This window comes from Labrus mixtus, chromosome 12 (assembly GCF_963584025.1).
Source record: "Labrus mixtus chromosome 12, fLabMix1.1, whole genome shotgun sequence".
Taxonomy (NCBI): Eukaryota; Metazoa; Chordata; class Actinopteri; order Labriformes; family Labridae; genus Labrus; species Labrus mixtus.
In genome coordinates this window covers 5,714,227-5,732,973 of record NC_083623.1, presented here as the reverse complement: position 1 = coordinate 5,732,973, position 18,747 = coordinate 5,714,227, and the positions used below count along the sequence as shown (strand labels likewise).

At 39.9% G+C, this 18,747-nt stretch overlaps 1 protein-coding gene across 1 annotated transcript in view; it reads left to right on the top strand.

The window, feature by feature from the left end:
- The window catches only part of LOC132984747 (exostosin-1), a 191,348-nt gene that overhangs the window by 146,347 nt on the left and 26,254 nt on the right, over positions 1-18,747 (top strand). The window contains exons 6-7 of the mRNA XM_061051682.1: positions 3,937-4,056; positions 10,940-11,072. Coding sequence (XP_060907665.1) covers positions 3,937-4,056; positions 10,940-11,072 — 253 coding nt within the window. The remainder of the gene's footprint in view (positions 1-3,936; positions 4,057-10,939; positions 11,073-18,747) is intronic.

Here is an 18,747-nt window from a genome sequence, read left to right as displayed (position 1 = left end):
GGAATGGTGGAGTCTAATTGCAGCGGTGTGGATTGTACTTAATTGTATTTCTGTCAGACGTGACAGCTGTGATATTCACAGTCATTCACACCTCCGCCAGGAACTATTTTTATCCGAGGAGGATTATTCTACGATTGGCTCGCCTCCTGTTCGCTTTAATTACAGCAGCAGGCTGAGCTCGTGATATTTACTTTATCTAATTACTCTCTATATTACTGTGCGAGCCACCTGTGTGACCCCCCCCCCCCCCCTCCTCCCCCCGGGCAGCAGGTGTGAAACTGTGTGTTTCTTTACGTGTGTGTATCCCTTTAATTAAAGTGTCACAGCCCTCTTTTAGCTGCTAGTAATGATTTCATTTTTCTCTGTGAATGACAGAAGCAGACGAGTCGTCATTAAAGGTAAAATATGCTGAATTTTATTAGAATGTTTCCATTAAAATATCAAAATAAATAAAAATGGACAGCACCCATGTTATACTACGTTCATTACCACAAATATTCACAACAGTTATCAAAGCCAGAGAAATCCTTCATTTGAAAGTTGTAATGGGATGTGTCTTGTTATAGCAGCTGCCATGACAGAGCTGCCTGAACAGATACAACATGTTTATCGTTGCCGTGGAAACACCGGATGTATTGTCAAAGTCCGCTGCATAATGAAGCGTGAGCGGCTACTGAAAGCTGCCGTACTGTTGCTGAGTAAGGTCTAACGTCATGTTAATTATACTTGGATACATCGTCGGTGAACATATCCTCTTTCTTAGGTCGGTTTCGCACGTTCGTCTTCACTACGGTCAACTCAGACTTTATTTTCATCGGTGTTGGGGGATAGCAGAGAGAACTCCCATGATTCCCCGCCCGGCCTCGAAATCCTCTTTTTGTTTTTGGTTTGATCTGATTTACATACCGTGCCATTAACGTGTCAAAACTTGGCTTTTACATGACATAAAGCATCTCATAACAGACTCATAATGAGGGAATAATGATGGGTTTGATTGGTTTCCTCTAAAAGCACGCTAATTGTTGTTTACCAAACTGATAAAACGTCTGCAGCAGGTTTCATGCATTGACAGTTTGAAACATTAAAAACAAGCACGTATGACTAATGTTGAACAAAACTTGTCATGTTTCCCATTAATATTAATTTTTCTTCTTCAGCGGACATTGATGAATTCATTTAGAAGAACAGGCAGGCAGAGATACAAACGAATAATACCGAGCGCACAACATGACAAACCCAACACATGACGACTGATTTGGACGTGTTTGAACCTCCGAGAGCAGGACGCTCAGTAGTGATCTGTAAGGTTTTCAAACACACACCATGAAACCTCAGGCACATTCAAGCTGGTGAGGACTGTCAGCTGTTGAAATGTTTTCCCTGCAGTTTTTTTTATTCTGATTGTTTCCTCCACACCTCCGCTTCCACTCGTACGATAACAATGAAATAGCTCGAGAGAGAGAGAGAGAGAGAGAGAGAGAGAGAGAGAGAGAGAGAGCAGGGACAGGAAAGAGTATGTAAGACATGTGAACAGAGTGGTCATACTTTAATAAAACAAATCGTCTCATAACTAAGAAATAAGGTAGAGTGGTCCTTAAGGTGCAATATGTATATGTTTCTTATGTTCTTATGTTTGCTAGATTAAACACAGCAGGTCTAAACTACTAATTCATACACCGCCGCCGAAGCAGTGAGAGCAACTTCTAAGAAAAGTCTCAGATTCAGAAGAATTTCCCCTTAAAGTTAAGACTAGATCCTTGAAAAGATGAAAGTCATTCACAAAGCATCATAGCCCTTAAGATAGCTTCTAAATTGTAAAACTGTAAGGAGTAGTGAAAAGGCTTAAAACTCAGAAAATAAGAATCTAGATTTTTACAGAAATCGATTTTTTTCCCCCCACCTCTAACTTCATGTGTGCGTTGTTGTGGCGGTGTAAGAAGATGCTCATGGTTGGTAAATGGATCGTGGATGTCGGCCCTCTTTGTGCGTCTGTCACACTCACACTGAGACTCTCTGTTCAGCACATCGCCCAACACACAACTCAGCTCCCACACCTGCTGAGACGCTGAATCTCATTACTTTCAATTACATCACTGAGAGCTGCAATACCTGCCTGTTTAATATGGAGCGTTTCTATTCCCCCCTGTGGAGAGCAAACACACACACACCCACACACTGACACACACACTCTGTGCCCCTGCTGAGAAACATAAACACTATTAGAGTCAATGGAGGGGGAGAGAATGAGGCTGATGTGATTGCTGTTGTTTGTATTGGTCCTCGGAGAGATGAACAATTACAGCTTGCTCTGCTGTCGACACATGACGTGAACAGAAACATTAAAAACCTCCTGGATGTCGCCAAAAAGACTCCTCGGTGCACCCGAGACTTTTTGGGCGTCTTTTATTGATTGAAGAATCTAAACCGGTGGAATCGTCGTCTATTTGTGCTTCTTAGTCGATACAAAAGGGCGAAAAATCAACAATTCTTACTTTTTATTTTACAAAAATCTGATAAAGGAACATTTTGTAGCTCTTCTTTATATTGAGTTTAAAAGAGAAAGAACTCAGAAGAAGCTGTAAGTGTTTTCATTAGACTTTGTTCACTATAAATTAAAGCGACCTGTTCCCTTCTCCAACTCATTAAAATGAAATGCAAAACTTTTCTTTAATAATGAATAATGCTAAATGGAATTCTGGTCCTTTTCTAGTATTCTGACCACTCAAAGCGATTTTACACCGCATGACACACCTACCCATTCACACCACATTCACACACTGATGGCAGATGTTGCATATGTAAAGTGACCATCAAAAGTAATTTAAAATAAGATAATCCTTTATTTATCCCACAACGGGGAAATGTATAAAACAGGGAAATGTATCCCATTCATACACCACCAACTAAGCAGCAGGAGCAACTTGGGACTCGAACCACAACCTTTTGGTTAGGGGACGACCGACTCTACCAACTGAGCCACAGCCGTCCTAATTTATTCATAACAAATATGAATAAATGGTTTATACTGTTGAAACTACCACTTCTTATCAACTCATGTATCTATGTTAGCTGCTGCTCGGATCAATTGCCAAGCTCATAAACAATAATAGAAATGATCAACGGACTCAGTCACTCTCTGAAAGGCACTCGTGGCCTAGAGGTTAGTGCGTGCGCCCCATGTACAGAGGCTTAGACCTCGAGAGCGGACAGCCCGGGTTTGAATCCGACCTGTGGCTCCTTTCCTGCATGTCATTCCCCACTCTCTCTCTCTCTCTCCAGGGTTGTCATTATTTGTGACAACTTCATTTTAATGTGTCTTTTTGGATGTTATTAATCACTGCATATCAATATCTACATGTTCTTTTTCTGTGCCAATCCTTTAATTCAAAATACTCTAGCCAATCAGAATCGAGCAGCCACTACGACTGACACTGACCGATTAGAAAATCGCTATACCTCTGACAGCTGGCCACTTACTTCCTTTGATGAGGAATGATAAGAAGGATTCTGATATTTTCTATAATTATTCACAAGCAATTTAAGCCATTTTGCACGAGGGGGTCTTCACTAGAGGCCATGGCAAAGTCTGGGAACACCTGTATAAGTACTCTTAGTGTAACTTACTAAAAAGTATCCACCATAAGGTATAAATACAGTATTAGAGATGGTCAGCAGGTGGTTTTAATCCCTTACTATCCGGGGGGGTTAGTTGGTTGTAGACACAGTGAGATGTAGAGATAGATTAGCGTTAAAGGAAATAGGAGACCCTCCTCTCATCTTTTCTGCATGACGACATAATGCTTCCTCCACCTGTCTGCTTTGCTGTTTGATTTTTTTTCCACACACTGATTCTCTTCCCTTTCTCTCAACATGCTTTAAAAACTAACTGAATCCATCTCACTGTCGGTTTTTGTCTTCTTGCCTTTCTTCCTCCAGGTTCCCTCCATTACCAGGTCTGTGGGCCATGACAGGATCCTGGCTCTCCGACAGCAGACTCAGTTCCTGTGGGACGCCTACTTTTCTTCTGTAGCCAAAATCGTCTTAACTACTCTGGAGGTAAGCTCGGAGGGAAAAAAGAAATCAGCCTTATGGGATTTTTGGGGGGATTTAGTTTCGTCAGGAGAGCTTTGTTCAATCAGCTGAGCTGCTACATCTTGTTTTATACTCCACATTGCCTCTGGCTAAATTCTACCTCCCGAACATCCACTTTTAGGAGAAATCCCCTCCAGCTGTCAGTTATACTATTTCTATGCTTTCATCCAAAGATGGTTAACTTTTTTTTCCAGATATGCTATGCTCAATATTCAAACAGAAACCTCTCAGATCAATCTGCCTTCCAACGTTTCACACAGCGTATGAAGCTCAAAGAGGTTCAAAAAGTAGATATTTGTCGAGTGTGTTGTGAGGTCAGGTACATTTTCATTGGTTTTTCCAAGAACTAAATTATCCACCAAAACCAAGATCTTGCAGGTCAACATTTCAAGAGATTGATGAATCAGTTTCAGCTCAAGTTTTGAGTCTTTTTATTAAAAGCACATGGGCTTGAGAGATCTATTCAAAGATGCTCTAAAAAACATGGTTCTCAACTGGTGGGTCGGGACCCAAAAGTGGGTCAAGAAGTGGTTTTAAGTGGGTCACCATGGGGAAAAAAATTTGTGGCAGAACGTGTATGCTGCGCTTTTATTTGAAAGAACATTTAGCAGGGTTGTTTATTCATTCTCAGTAGGTGACAGTATGGCACCTTAAGTCTGATCTCCTGCCATTAAACGAACGACAAGAAAAGAAGACGATGAGATAACTTTTGTTTTGGCATGGCAAAATGAAAATATGACATCAACAATGTGTTTTCTCACATTCAGGACAATAACGCAGGAATGCAAAGTTTTTCATTACATACATTTTGGTTGAATGTTTTTGTTTTTTTCTCTGCTTCACCGATTGAGAACCGCTGCTCTAAAACATAATCCGTCACTGGTGTGGTTTTAAATTGTCTCCTGCACATGCTGGTTTAGTTCCTAGAGGTTGGTTGGCATAAAATGAATCAGTGACAGGTGACAGGTAAATGCAGTACTGTCCACCGACAAATATGATAAACCTCGAGAAAAGCAAAAGATAACTCGAGTTTGACTGGCAACAAGCATTTTGACGCCTGCAAAGTAACATATATAGTCTGTGAGGCAGAGTGAAGAGAAGAATGTGAAGAAGGTCTACACTGGCTGGAAGCACTCAGGTTTGAGATGTGTGTAGGTGTAGGTGTGTGTGCATGCCTGTTCTTAAGACCGGAGAGCTCGCGGCTGGCTCATTAAATGACCTCGCCAGCTCCAGTGTAGAAGATGAACTCGTCTCATCGAGCCTTCCTCCTCTCCTCTCCTCTCCTCTCCATTCTTTACTTCACCTCCTCAACGCCGTACAGTTCAGGGACTATTTTCTTCTCTGTAACATCTGTGAATGCAGACTCAGAACATAATTATCCTCCTTGTTATCAACATCAGCATTAGTCAAATAACTTCCCTGGCAGCACATCTAGTTGTTGTCAACTCATTATCTCCACCACCTTTGTTAAGATGTTTGGACCTTTTCAAAATCACAAGAAAAGAAACAAAACACACACATAAAAACATGTTAAATTGAGGGCAGAACAAAATCATGGTCAGGATTTGCTTTCCTGGCTTGGGCTTAACAGGAAACTCTAAAACATTTCTGTCATTCTGGCAAAGCACCCATTAAGAGTTATGTATATTTAAGTGTCTGCATGGTGCCTACCAACCATAAAGGGCCCAAGATTGCAGTGACTATGGAGCCATTCTAACAGATTGGGTGATAAACACACCAGTCTCCCAAAACATTGATCTTGTAATGTATTTCCAGCTTAATAGTGCAAACGTTTCAATAAATTGCAGCACTTTTTCCTCCTAAAAATCACAGCAAAAACAAGACCTCAGTGACACCGCCAAACGCCTGATGCTAGCAGGGTGTGAAATTAGACAGAAGCCCACTGACAGCCATCCACTGCTGGCCAGATGTGCTAAAACCTTCAGAGCCAGCACGCCACCAGGCTAAATGGGTGAAATGAGGCGTAGTTGATAACTGTAGTGTCCCACATACTGCGCGGCTGACAGTTGGTGTCAGGAGGTGTGTGTTTGTGAGTTTGTGTGTGTGTGTGTGTGTGTGTGTGTGAAGAGCCGGCTGTAAGTGCCAAGCTAATTCTCCACAGATCAGTAGAGAGCTTTGGAGTCAGTGGGACAATAAAGAAAAGCAGGATGCCGACATGCTTTGTTCTCATGATTCTGTCCGTTTAAATGAGAAAAGCTCTGGAAGTTATAATCTCGAAGGCTTGTCTCTTTGACCCATTTAGAGCCTTCTGCATTTGCAGTAATCTTTGGCATTATGAGCAGGGTGTTGATATGATGGAGTAGGTGTACTGATTTTCCGCTCTATGCACTGATGAGGGCTGGACTGGGGATCTGGAATACCAAGGATTCTCCTAGTGGGCTGACACCCTTTGGGGGCCAATATATGTTAATTTCATTACGCTGAATTAAATACCTTTAATTTGCTAACAACTGGCCCATAAAGCAGAGGCAGCTCATTGTATCTAATAACAAAAGGCTGGCCAAATCCATTGACCGTATAAAGCATGGACGTAGTCTCGTTGACGTCACCTATTGGTTTCTTAAGAGGTGTTTTGACAACAAAGACAGCAGTCGCCATTTTGGAAATGCGAACTCTAAATAACTTTCATCCACGCCCCTAACAATGCAAATGTAGCACAATCCTAGCCTTACAGCCTCTGTACACCCACACAGGCGTTAGATATTCAGAGCACGATTAGACCTCTCCTCAGGAATATGTGGGTGTGGCCAGGTTTGTTTGATTGACAGCTCCACTAACCTGTTAATTTTGAAGAAACCTTTTGAGAAGGAAGACTTGACAACCTGTATTATCATGTTAGTGCTGAGATATTTTTACATGATATATTTTCACCTCAACTCCACCTATTTACAACCCTTTTTCTGGTGTTATCAGACATAATTATTAATGTGTGGGTGTGCAGAGGCTTTAATTAAATCAAAATAGATTAGTTTAAAAATGAATAAAAGTTCACTTCCGATACAGTTTATGTCAATAAAGAAGTTAGCTATTGACACCAAACCCGTTTTCTGAACCAGGGTTTCTAATTCTCTCAAAAAGGACATTTTAACATGAGACCTAATGGTGATTCTAAGTCTTTTGGAGCAAGTGGACACTTGAGGAACTGCAGTATTCTATTCACTTCATTGGCTTCATTTCAAAATAGTCCTAATTCTGTCTTTTACATGGCTGCTAAAGGACAGTAAATATGTTAATGTATCTGTTTACGTTGTATTCAATCATTGCATTGAATTGAGGTTGTATATCTTTGAGTAATTATGTGTTAAATATCTTAAAATAATGACAGCTTCTCCATATGTATGGAGACCAATGGTCACCTGGAAGTCAGTCCACCTATTCACTCGTCTATCGTGCTTAAAACTCAGTTTAATGGTGCTTTGGAGCAATAGTATATTAGTCATATTTAAAAAGAGAGCTGCAAGGATGTTAACCTGGTAGAAACCAAGATCGATTGTGAGGGGTGTCAGGACTGTCACAGATTGTATTTGTGTAGCCATAACCCATTCACTTGCAAACCAGACAGTTCAGAAGCCTTATTATTGGCATTTTGCCCATTGCCATCTTTGTGTTTCTGGAGCCATGAGTTTAAATCTTTTGAAAGGAGTAAGGGTTGGCAAACACTATGTATTCTTCAAATGCGTTGAGGCAGTTAACACCTGAAAACAAACACCAAAACACCTTGAACAGTTTTAGAATGATTGCTTGTAGTTTGAAGATGGATCAGACATTTAAGATTAAGTGATCTTGACATTGCTAAAGGGGGCTGGGAATGGTAGAGCAGAGCTGGTAGTAGAGTTGAAGGCTGAGTGGTTTTAATTGGACACACACAAAAGAAGAATAAGGCTGGTTGTGAAATTTATTTCAGGTAAATCTGCATAGGAGACTGAACAATGGGATGGATTGTGGATATCTGAGCCGAGGGTTATTTACTGCAGTGGCTTGATTAGATGATGAAGTGCAGGTGTTCGGGTTCAGCAGCTGCAGGCGCTCAGGCAGAGGTGGAGAAGGCCACACCCAGAAACACAGAGAGTGTCAGACAAACATGAAACACAAAGGGAGAGCAAGTGGAAAAACTGTAGACCAAAACGAAATGCTAACATTCACATACAGTAAGCACTAGCTTAGTTTCTGCATCCATAACTCAACTGACACAAATGCGTCCTTCTTCTCAGGGCTTTCTTTTGTCTCCACATATAACATGATTCATTGCATGCAATTTTTAAAAATGCTTTTGTAAAAATTTTATTTATAATCAAAGTCTGACAAAACAATTATGAAATGTCACACAGAACACAATTAGAGACAAAGCACAAGTCGGAGAAACTGAGAAACAAAACACATTGAAATGTGAAAAAAAGATAACAAGAACAGTCAGAGGTTTTATCAGGAATCAAGATAGTTTTAACTTTGTACATCACAAAGTCTGGTTTAGTTTGAACACAATTCAGTGTTTGCTTCAAGTTTGTATGAAAATCAAAACCTGCACTCTGTATCGCCATTTTATTGAATTCTGAAATAATTACAAAATGACGCCAGCATAAAAACAGAAACAGCCAGTCATGAGTTGTGTAATTTCAATATACTTGATGTCTAACACTGGTATTCACACACTCTGGTATTTGCTTATCTCATGCTGACTTAATATATAACGCCTGTGTGGTGCAGAAACACTTCTTTGACGGAGTGTAAATAAAGCCATCACACCTCAGGGGCTCTCACATGGGGACCTGAATGCATCATCTGATTTGCTGACGAGTTGAAAGGGAACAAATAAATGATAAAGGAAGAAAACAGGAAAAACAAAACTAAAGGTTGTGAGCTTTCCTTTTGAGGAAGACGTTTTTGCTCAATCCCACTAAAGCTTCTCATTTAGGGACTGACATGCCAGCCAGCTGCATGATCCTCCCTGTGCCTGTGTCATCTCCACCTTTCATCCCTCAAAAAGGGAATACAAATGCAATTTATAGGGGTCTTTATGTTTGTGTTGCCATTGTTCCATCCACTCTTGCCCCTGCTGCTTACACTTTCGAATTTTATGTCCTTTTGTCGCAAATTTACACTTTGATACTAAAAATTATTTAGAAAGATCTTAATGATCTTGCATTATATCACAACTTGTTCTCCGATTCTTGTGCTGTTAGACCCGGGGTTCCACAGGGATCTGTCCTAGGTCCACTGTTGTTTTCACTCTACAGACACCACTGGGTCAGATTTTGCATTCTCCAGTGATTGCTTGCTATGAAGATGATTTGCAGATGAACATGCCAGTGGTCTTAAGAAATTGGTCTGATACAGATGTACTTTAGCCCTTTTAGCTGCTGTAAGGAGCATGTTGTCGTCAAACTTTTGCTACTTAACTCAGCAAAGATAGAAATTTTGGTTATTGGTCCGTTAAGACTGAGTCATCTGTATTAACATTTTACTCCCTCTCCGGATGATTGTATGTATGGAAAGAGATGAGAATCTTGGATTCTTTTTTTGTTTGATATACACATAAAGGAATGGAAACATGGCCAAGATTAGATCGGTCCTCATCTATAGTAAGTTGTCTTGTCTCATGTTTCATTTCCCTACCAGCAGAAATTATTTGTGCTTTTACATCACTGCTGATTTCCATTGGGTGATGTTGTTAGAGTTTGAAAGATTGGAACTTAACAGAGGCACACCGTTTAGGCAGCAATGGGCATGAACCAGTTGTTGTCTGACTTTCAGATTCAAGTCATAAAATGGCTTGGCTACTTTTCCTGTTTTCAGTTTTTTATTAGTTTGGTGATATCAGTTAGTTTCGGGGGAAGCTGTTGAGGAAGCTTGGCAACAGGGGCAGCTCCTAGAAAAAACAGGGTAAGGACGGAGACAGCTGGTGACACAACGGGAAATTCTCTGTATCAACCTGAGCAGTGTATGCAGCCTATGATCCATACAATATTATTTACCCAGTAACATTTCAAATATAACTTAAGTAAAGGAATGTACCTTCAAGCTTTTTAAGCCTCATAACATCATTTTAAAAAGCAAAGCTATAACTCATAATGTGTATTAATCTTAAAGAAATTGCATTCCTTTTGCTGATCTTCAGATATTTGTGTATTTAGAGGCCCAGCAGAATATCGTAGGTGTGCCATTGATTTTCTTCTTTAAGCCCCCTGAAGACTTCTCAACATTAAACCCGTTAACCTGACCTGAGTTAACAAGCCTGATGGATGATATTAGCTAAGTAGCTAATGGACTCCTCGTGTTGGGAGCCAACTGATGTCTCTGGACTGTTTTGTGGAGTCATTCCAGCTTCTAGGGAGCTCCCCAAGCTTCATCTGAAGATAAAGAGCAGGCTATTTGTATTTCAAATATGAGCACATGTGTGGAGGAGAAGTAGGGTAAAGAGGCCTTCAACAGGGATGTTGTGTTAGCTTGAATGTTACATATGGTGTGTCCATGTGCTTATACAACCAATTCTGTATGAGTGGATTAGATATGACAGTGTGAAATATAAATGTAGTTGTTACTCAATAATTTTTTCCTGCTTCTTTATGCCTAAATTGATTTTTAAATTAAGTTGTAAAATGTAATTTAACAGATAATGTCTTTGTTTCTATTTTGTGGAAACTATGTGTCTCCAAAGTTGGCAAGCAAAACAGCTGTCATCTATACTTTCTGTTTACTTTCACCTCGATCTATTCCATCCCCGTTTTTCTACATATTTTTCTGTTTTGTACTTTTAAACTTTGCACTCTGTTTGTTCCATTGGCTGTTCCCTATGTGTGTCTTTAAACACTTTCTTCCCTCTGTCCAGATCATCCAGGACCGCGTGGACTCTCTGGTGTCCAGAAATCGTCTATTGTGGAATTCTCTACCTGGTGGTCTCTATGCACTCCCCCAGTACTCAGCCGACCCCGCCCAGTTCCCTTTTTACTATGCCATACTGGGTAAGTGCTCATCTGCTCATAATTTAAAAATGCTAAAATGTTCTGAACACTTTTTTTAAACGTTTAAATGAAAGAAAAAGTGGCAAAGGGTTGCATTTATTAACGACTGAGAGCTCATTATTAAAGGTGTTCTAAAACAAGTTAATATTGTCAGTGAATGGGTGCAGACTTAATTATGATTTTGTCACAGGCTCAGATTGACAGACTGTGAGGCTCAGATGGAGACACATGAGGCAAAGACACTGCATGAGCTGAAAGGTTCATAAATCATAGCAGAGTTTTACATAAAAGCTCATGGATCACCAACGTTATTAGTTTGGAACACAATTTTTATGTTTCATCTCAATAAAGTTGTAATACTTTATTCCCTGACTTTTGGAGGATTGAACAGTTATTCATTATTTCTAAAAGTAATGTAGGAAAATTGCATTTTCTTCTATCTAGCAATACATTTTCACCGGATATGATTATTAAAAATGTACCACCCTGTGGGCATTTCAAATATATATTGACCACCCATATATTTCAGTAGAGGAAATGCATTGTGGGCCTTAGATGGCCTTCTGGTCTCAAAGAGGAAAGCTTCTGACGATGCTGGCTCCTGTAGGCTGGGTTCCAGCTGCAGTCAGGCTTTGTCGCTCTCCATGGTGCTGAAACATTCACAGGACTTTGACTATTTCAGAGTTCCGTTTTTAAAACAGCTCATGAAGGTGATTAAAGATAGAGTCAGTAGCTATTTCTTAAAAAGTAAAATTTAGACTTATACAAAAGTAATGCTGCTCATTCATCACTTATGGGCCTCCATACATGTGTGGGGGTGACTGTGTCTGCAGAGACTCTGTCCTCTGCCTGGGTTTAGAAGTGCATGTGTTTTGGTTGATTCTGAGCAGGGAGTGGATGCCTTTCCTTTTTTTATTTTTTATTTTTTATTGGTGATAAGGTGAACAAAATGAAACAAGAATATATAGACATGACAACTAAAGCGAGAACAAACAAAGACAAAAAAGTGGGTGCCTTTTACCCCAAACACTGACAGCGTGTCGGTGAGTTTGGGAGTGGATACAGATCAGCAATTGGACGTGACTCAAACTGGTGAATATTGCGGCCACAGTCGTAGACACAGCGAGGCGCAATGCTACACAGATAACATTTATTACGCAGATTACATTCCTATTCTATTTGATTAATATTTGTATTACTATATTTCTACTGCTATATTGTATATTTTGGAGCAACTGTAATGATCGAATTTCCCTCTGGGATTAATGAAGTATTTCTGATTCTGATTCTGATTCTGAGAAACCATTGAACATTGGGTTGGCCAAACACTGCTCCTTAGCTTGTGCTAGCTTGCTAAATTATCGGCTTTCCATTACAATGAATGTAATATTTTCAGGTAGCTTGCATTGTAGGTACAAGCAGTAAACATATACAAACATGTTTATATATTTGGTTTGACTTCCCCTCATTTCCCGTCTCTCTTTAGCAATCCTATATTTTGTAATAAAGGCAAAAAGGCCCTTAAATTGTAAAAGAAAAAAGAAAACAAGGATGAATTTGTAGCCCACAGTTAACTATGAGTCAAAACAAACCGGTGTCATCTAAAATAAGAGAAGACAAAATGAATGTTTTTAAAGTGTCAATCTCCTCCTCTGTGACGCTCATGAATTACAGATGTGTTCTCCAGTCACAGATCATCTGGCTGTCATACAAATAATATGTGATGTTTCTCTTTTTTGACAGTGCAATCAAGTAATGTCCAAGTGTTGTGTGTTATTTATCTCAAGTAAACTGTTGCTTCTCCCACCAAGAACTGACCTGGAAGCTATAGCTACAGAAGTACTGATTGCTAGTGAACAATGGAGTACATTTTAAGATAAACATGATGTTCAATGATGTATGCAAATTCATATTTGAATTGCTCCCTGGGGACAAATAAAGTTTTTTAAAATTGAATTGAATTAAAAAAAAAAAAAAAAAGAAAGTTACAAATCTAAATGCTGCATGGGACACAGATGGCCTAGTGGTAAGGTCGTGCCCTAGGTAGATGGCTGTATTCCTCCAAGCTGGCGGCCCTGGATCAAGTCCGGCCTGTGGCTCCGCCTCCTTTCCCGCATCTCAATCCCTGCTCCCTTCCTGTTTTTAACTCTATCCACTGTCCTATCAAATCAAGGCAAATCCAAAAAATAAATCCAAAAAAACAACAAATTAAAAGCTGCAGGCAAAGTACAGTAGAGGAGAAAGTGGCCTAGTCTGTGTGTGTGTGTGTGTGTGTGTGTGTGTGTGTGTGTGTGTGTGTGTGTGTGTGTGTGTGTGTGTGTGTGTGTGTGTGTGTGTGTGTGTGTGTGTGTGTGTGTGTGTGTGTGTGTGTGTGTGTGTGTGTGTGTGTGTGTGTGTGTGTGTGTGTCTTCGTGTGTGTGTGTGTGTGTGTGTGTGTGTGTGTGTGTGTGTGTGTATATCTTTGTGTGTGTGTGTGTGTGTGTGTGTGTGTGTATTTGTCTGTGTGTCTTCGTGTGTGTGTGTGTGTGTGTGTGTGTGTGTGGATCTGCATGCAGACAGGAGAGATTCTCCGCTGTAACTCAGATCGATGTTGGTCTCCCTCGGAGGAGTTGTGGACTCCAGGGTGAGAGGGAACAGAGAACGGAGGGATTGAGGGATCGGAGGGAAGATGGGGCAGTTTGCTTTATTCCACCGCCCGTAAATCACTATTTTAGCTGCTGCCATCTCGGCTGCTGCTGCTCGGGGAATAAGTTGTCGTTGATGCCGAGTGTGCGACCGTCTCACTCTGCCGCCTCCCCATAACTTTTGATGGCAAAGCAGTTGCAGCTTCTGCCTGATAGTTTGCAAAAGTTTGACAAACTCCTCGGATGTACTCTGGCCTCAGGAGCTGAGAGAACATCCAGATTTGTTGACTTCAGATATTTATCTTTTTAAGTGTAGATGCAGTGTGCAGTGTAGAACTACTTTAAGCGAAAAAAGAAACAAATTGACAGTATTGCCTGTATCGTATAGATTTGTCGAGGTCAAGAGAGCACAACACTGATTAAAAAAAGGAAGAGGAAGTAATGCCCTATTACTTTATTAACTGTTTCCCTTTTTAGACAATAACCACATCAATCAATCAATCAATCAAACTTTATTTATACAGCATCTTTCAGACAAATTAAATTGCATTTCAAAGTGCTTTACAAGAGTGCAGAAAAGTTATTGACGAAAAAGTAGTTTATAAAATCATTGAGAGACCAATGCAGACCAATAAGAATTAAAAATAAAATATATGTATAAAAATAAAATACAATAAAATACGACACATAAAAGCAACAAGATATTAAAATAAATATAAGAGGAAAATATTTAAAATTGTCGTAGGATAAAAAGACAATACAATAATGTTAAGATTTGAATTTATATAAAGCACTATATAAAAGCCAGACTGAATAAATTAGTTTTAAAACTGTGTTTAAAAATCTCGATATTCTGGGCTCCTCTCAGACCCTCAGGAAGGTTGTTCCACAGTCTCGGAGCAGAACAGCTGAAAGCAGCATCGCCAAAGGTTTTCTGTCCTGCTCTGCGGAACAACGAAGAGAGAGGAACTGGAGGATCTGAGGGGGCCGTACTGGTTCATAAACTAAAATCATATCCGATAGGTAGTCTGGTGCAAGGCCATGTAATGCTTTATAAACTAATAAAATAATTTTAAAATCAACACGAAAACTAACAGGCAGGCAGTGTAAAGATTTTAAACCAGGTGTGATGTGTGCTCTCCTTCTGCTCTTTGTCAGTACTCGTGCGGCAGAGTTTTGTAGTAGCTGAAGCCGATTTGTTGTGTTTTTTGGAAGACCAGAAAGGAGAGCGTTACAATAGTCCAGCCTGCTAGTGATAAAAGCGTGCATCAGTCTCTCTGTTTGGCTCAGAGAGAGAAACATGAATGTATACACAACCTTTGCAGGGAATAAATACGAGTATTCACATCTCTAAGAGGGAGAGTTGTTTTACACAGTTGTAAGATAAAGCCCAGGGTCGTAACAGGATTCATTTACAGCCTGGGAGCTTCAGGAATCAGACCAGCCCACTGAACCATTGGAACCATTTAGCCTTAGCTGGCTACCCACCAGACGGTTTAAGAAAAGGAGGGTGGTCACAGACATAAGCACAGTTTCAACATTATGAACAAACTAGAAGACTCAGCCAGGCCGCGAGACAACACACCTGTTGTTTGTTGTGAGATTTCACAGACACGAGATCTCACAGAAACTCATCAAACATGACTTCAGAAGATAAACAAATATGGAGGACAGCAACGTCGTCAGCTGGCTGTCCTGCCATGAATTAAAAGAGGAAAATAATACGGGTGAAACACTGCTTGAGATGACGTTTAGGGTGTCCAACTTACAGCGTGAGTTGGAGGTGAGACGTTAAAGTATGCAACATCTGGTTGGTGATGCTTCCCGGTCTGCTCTCTCATTGGCTATTGCAGGTCTTCCATCAGAGACTGGAATCGTAAATATCAAACATGTTGATTTATTTTTTCTGTTGCTTAATGATTGAAGTAACACAGTGTGTGTCTCTGTCCATGGTGCTGAAAAATTCCAACCATCCAAATCCTTTTCCACACTCGGTGCCCAGACGACATTTGAAACATTTTGAACTTTAAACATCCATTTCAATAAGTTTTTTTTTTTTATTGGGGTACAATATTAAAGATTTTGGAGGACTACTACATATTTCATACATTGCATTCTTAAATTTGTTCTCTCGGACATTAACCTCTTTAATAGATGCCAGTGTGCCTGCTGCTTTTCTAATGGGTCAGCGTGCTGGTACAGAATAAAACAATACTTCTTTAATGACACCTGGAGATGAAGGAGAGTGTAAGAGAATGACAGGTACTAAACTAAAGGACGCTGTCAACACACCAGAGCCACCTTTTATCATCCTGATATTTCTACTGAGACAGTTTTAGATCCATTCACACATCGATTCCTGTGACTCTAACATCTCTCACATGACAGACGGGTAAACTAATGACCCACATGTGACCGCCACCAATCTGAAGGTGTGAATGACCCCACAGAGGTCAAACACAGGTCACAAGGCCACCAATCAACCTGGAGAAAAAAAAAAGTCCATTTATTTGTCACCTTGGAATGAGGACTATATGATAAAGGGTCGTCACGATACCAGATTTTTTAAACTTAGTTATTTTTTGCTTTTTTTAACCAGGAAAAAGTCTCTTTGAGATTCAAAATCTCTTTTACAAGAGCGTCCTGGCCAAGACAGGCAGCAGCACAATTACAGGGTTTCAGACATAAAACACTGAACAACACTGAACATAAATACAGGAATCACAAAAAGAACCATTCATCAGAATCTGTCAGAAGTCATCAGCAACAAAGCGATCAAAAAGGGCAATACGAGTGAGCTAAAACATCTACAGTCAGATATTTCTGCCTCCTGATCATTAAGACGACCTTTAAAAACATTAAAGGTTTAAAGAAGATTTAAAGAAGATTTAAAGTGTCTTGCAAACGATTCAAAGAAGAGGGAGCAGCATACTTGAACTCCCTTTTTCCTAATTCAGTACGGGCTTTAGGGATGGTTAGAAGGTGTAAGTCCTGCCAGCGAAGATGGTAACTTCCATTACTTTTTTGAAGTATGTAGCTCTGTAGGTAGGATGGAAGCAGACCGAGAATACCCTTATAATTAAAATTTGGTTTAGTCTACGTGCAGACAAGGCAGACCAACCAACCCGAGCATACAAGGAGCAGTGGTGAGTAAGGGCTTTAAAATAGGTGATAAACCTCAGTGCCCCATGGTAGACAGTATCCAGCGCATGTAGGCTTTGCGAGGATGCGTGCATGTAAATAGCATCGCCATAGTCCAGCATAATCCATTCATATTGATCATCTTTTTACACTACCCACCGCTGCACTATTGTCTCATTTAGTCTTGTACTGTACATACAAGTCTTTGCTCTTTTTGTATTTAGTATTGACATCAAATGTTAAACTTTTTGTACAGAGGACAGCACAGTTCACCAAAGTCAAATTCCTTACAGTATGTGTGAAAGCAAACCTGGCCAATAAAGCAGATTCTGATACCATGGCAACCAAAATGAAAGTCTGAGGCACCTGGGTGTATTCTTGTCTTTAATTACTAAAAAAAAAGCAGTCCAACTCCTGCACACTGTCTAAATTGCAAGAATACGTTGACAATGTTTGAGTACATTGCCAATGCATTTGTGCAATTTTGACAGTGCTCTTTTGATTAACTTCAAATCTGTATTTTTTTTACAGCTTTGGTACTTTTTGATTCTATCAATTATATAAATCACAGATATTGTGTCGTTTTTAAATACCTTATTATAATATTTAGACATATATTAAAATTAAAATCCATTTATATATTGGACTACTGCTTCTTCTGTAAATAGAAAATCTACTAAAATGTTTAGTACTACACTTCCCAAAATGCAACTGGCCATTTTTTAGAGCCTCATAAAAGAGGAAATGTTAAATAAAATGTCTGATCTCGCATAATTATCCAATATCTTATACAGTATATCACAGAAACTATGAATATGAGAGTATGCTCATAAAACTAATCTGTGTAATTTAGCTCTTAAATCACAGATGAAAGAGTCTCTCTCTGTGACCCCCCCCCCCCCCCCCCCCCCTCACCCCCAACAAAAGAAGACCTCATGCTTCCATAAATACCTTGCGACCCACCTGAGACGTCTGGTCAGGGGGCCGGCTGTCAGAGAGATAGATAGAGCAACGCTAAAGAGCACTCTGGCTCCACTTATCCTCGAGGATGTTTGCTCCCCTCCGTCCATATGCAGCCAACATTTGGCATGAGGTCGCCTATCGCTGCTGTCTTTAGTTACTGTGTTTATTTCTTCTTCCAACATTTGCACCCGTCTACAGACTGTTTATTCCAGGCTTCTCACAAACAGGCTTCCCACTTTAGACAAGTAGAATTTAAATAGCACACGTTATTTTGAGTTTATCAACCATGGTTCAGATAAATGTGGTTAAAAATGTTTTATCAGAAACTTTCTGGTTTCCCTGGAATCACAATAAGCGCTAACTCAGCATGTAACAACGTGAGTTTGTAGATTGTGATTGTATGTATTAATTGTTCTTTATTCTTACACTTTTTTACAAATAAAATCAACTTCAGTATGCATTTAGATGTTTTGGTTTTTCATTATTTGTGCTCCTGCTCATTGTTTCCAAGTCCCATGAATAGATTCCTTTACTATGGAATAAAGAAATGTATTGAGGAAATGAAATCCACTGGTGGAAGAAAATGCTTTATAATATAATATTGATGCTTTTCTTTGGCACAGGCTGCCAGAGAGGGGAAATCCATTTCCTAAACCCCATTTTCCCCCGAATGCTCAGGATCATTTATCGAAGGTGGTAATTCAGTTTGAGTTTGGTTCCACTTCATAATTTTCTCCGTTTTGCTCCCGTTTGTTTCATTTTGTTTGCTGCTATAAAATACAAAACAAAGTTACTTGAAAGAGCTGTTTCACTGTGAGTTTGTAGAAAATACAATTAGTCCTTTTTATGGGAACGAGTCAGCGTAATTCACAGTTCACTGAAAAGAGACACTCGATGCAAAGTGTTCACTCTTGGATTAGACATGTTTACTCACGCTCAGTCATGGA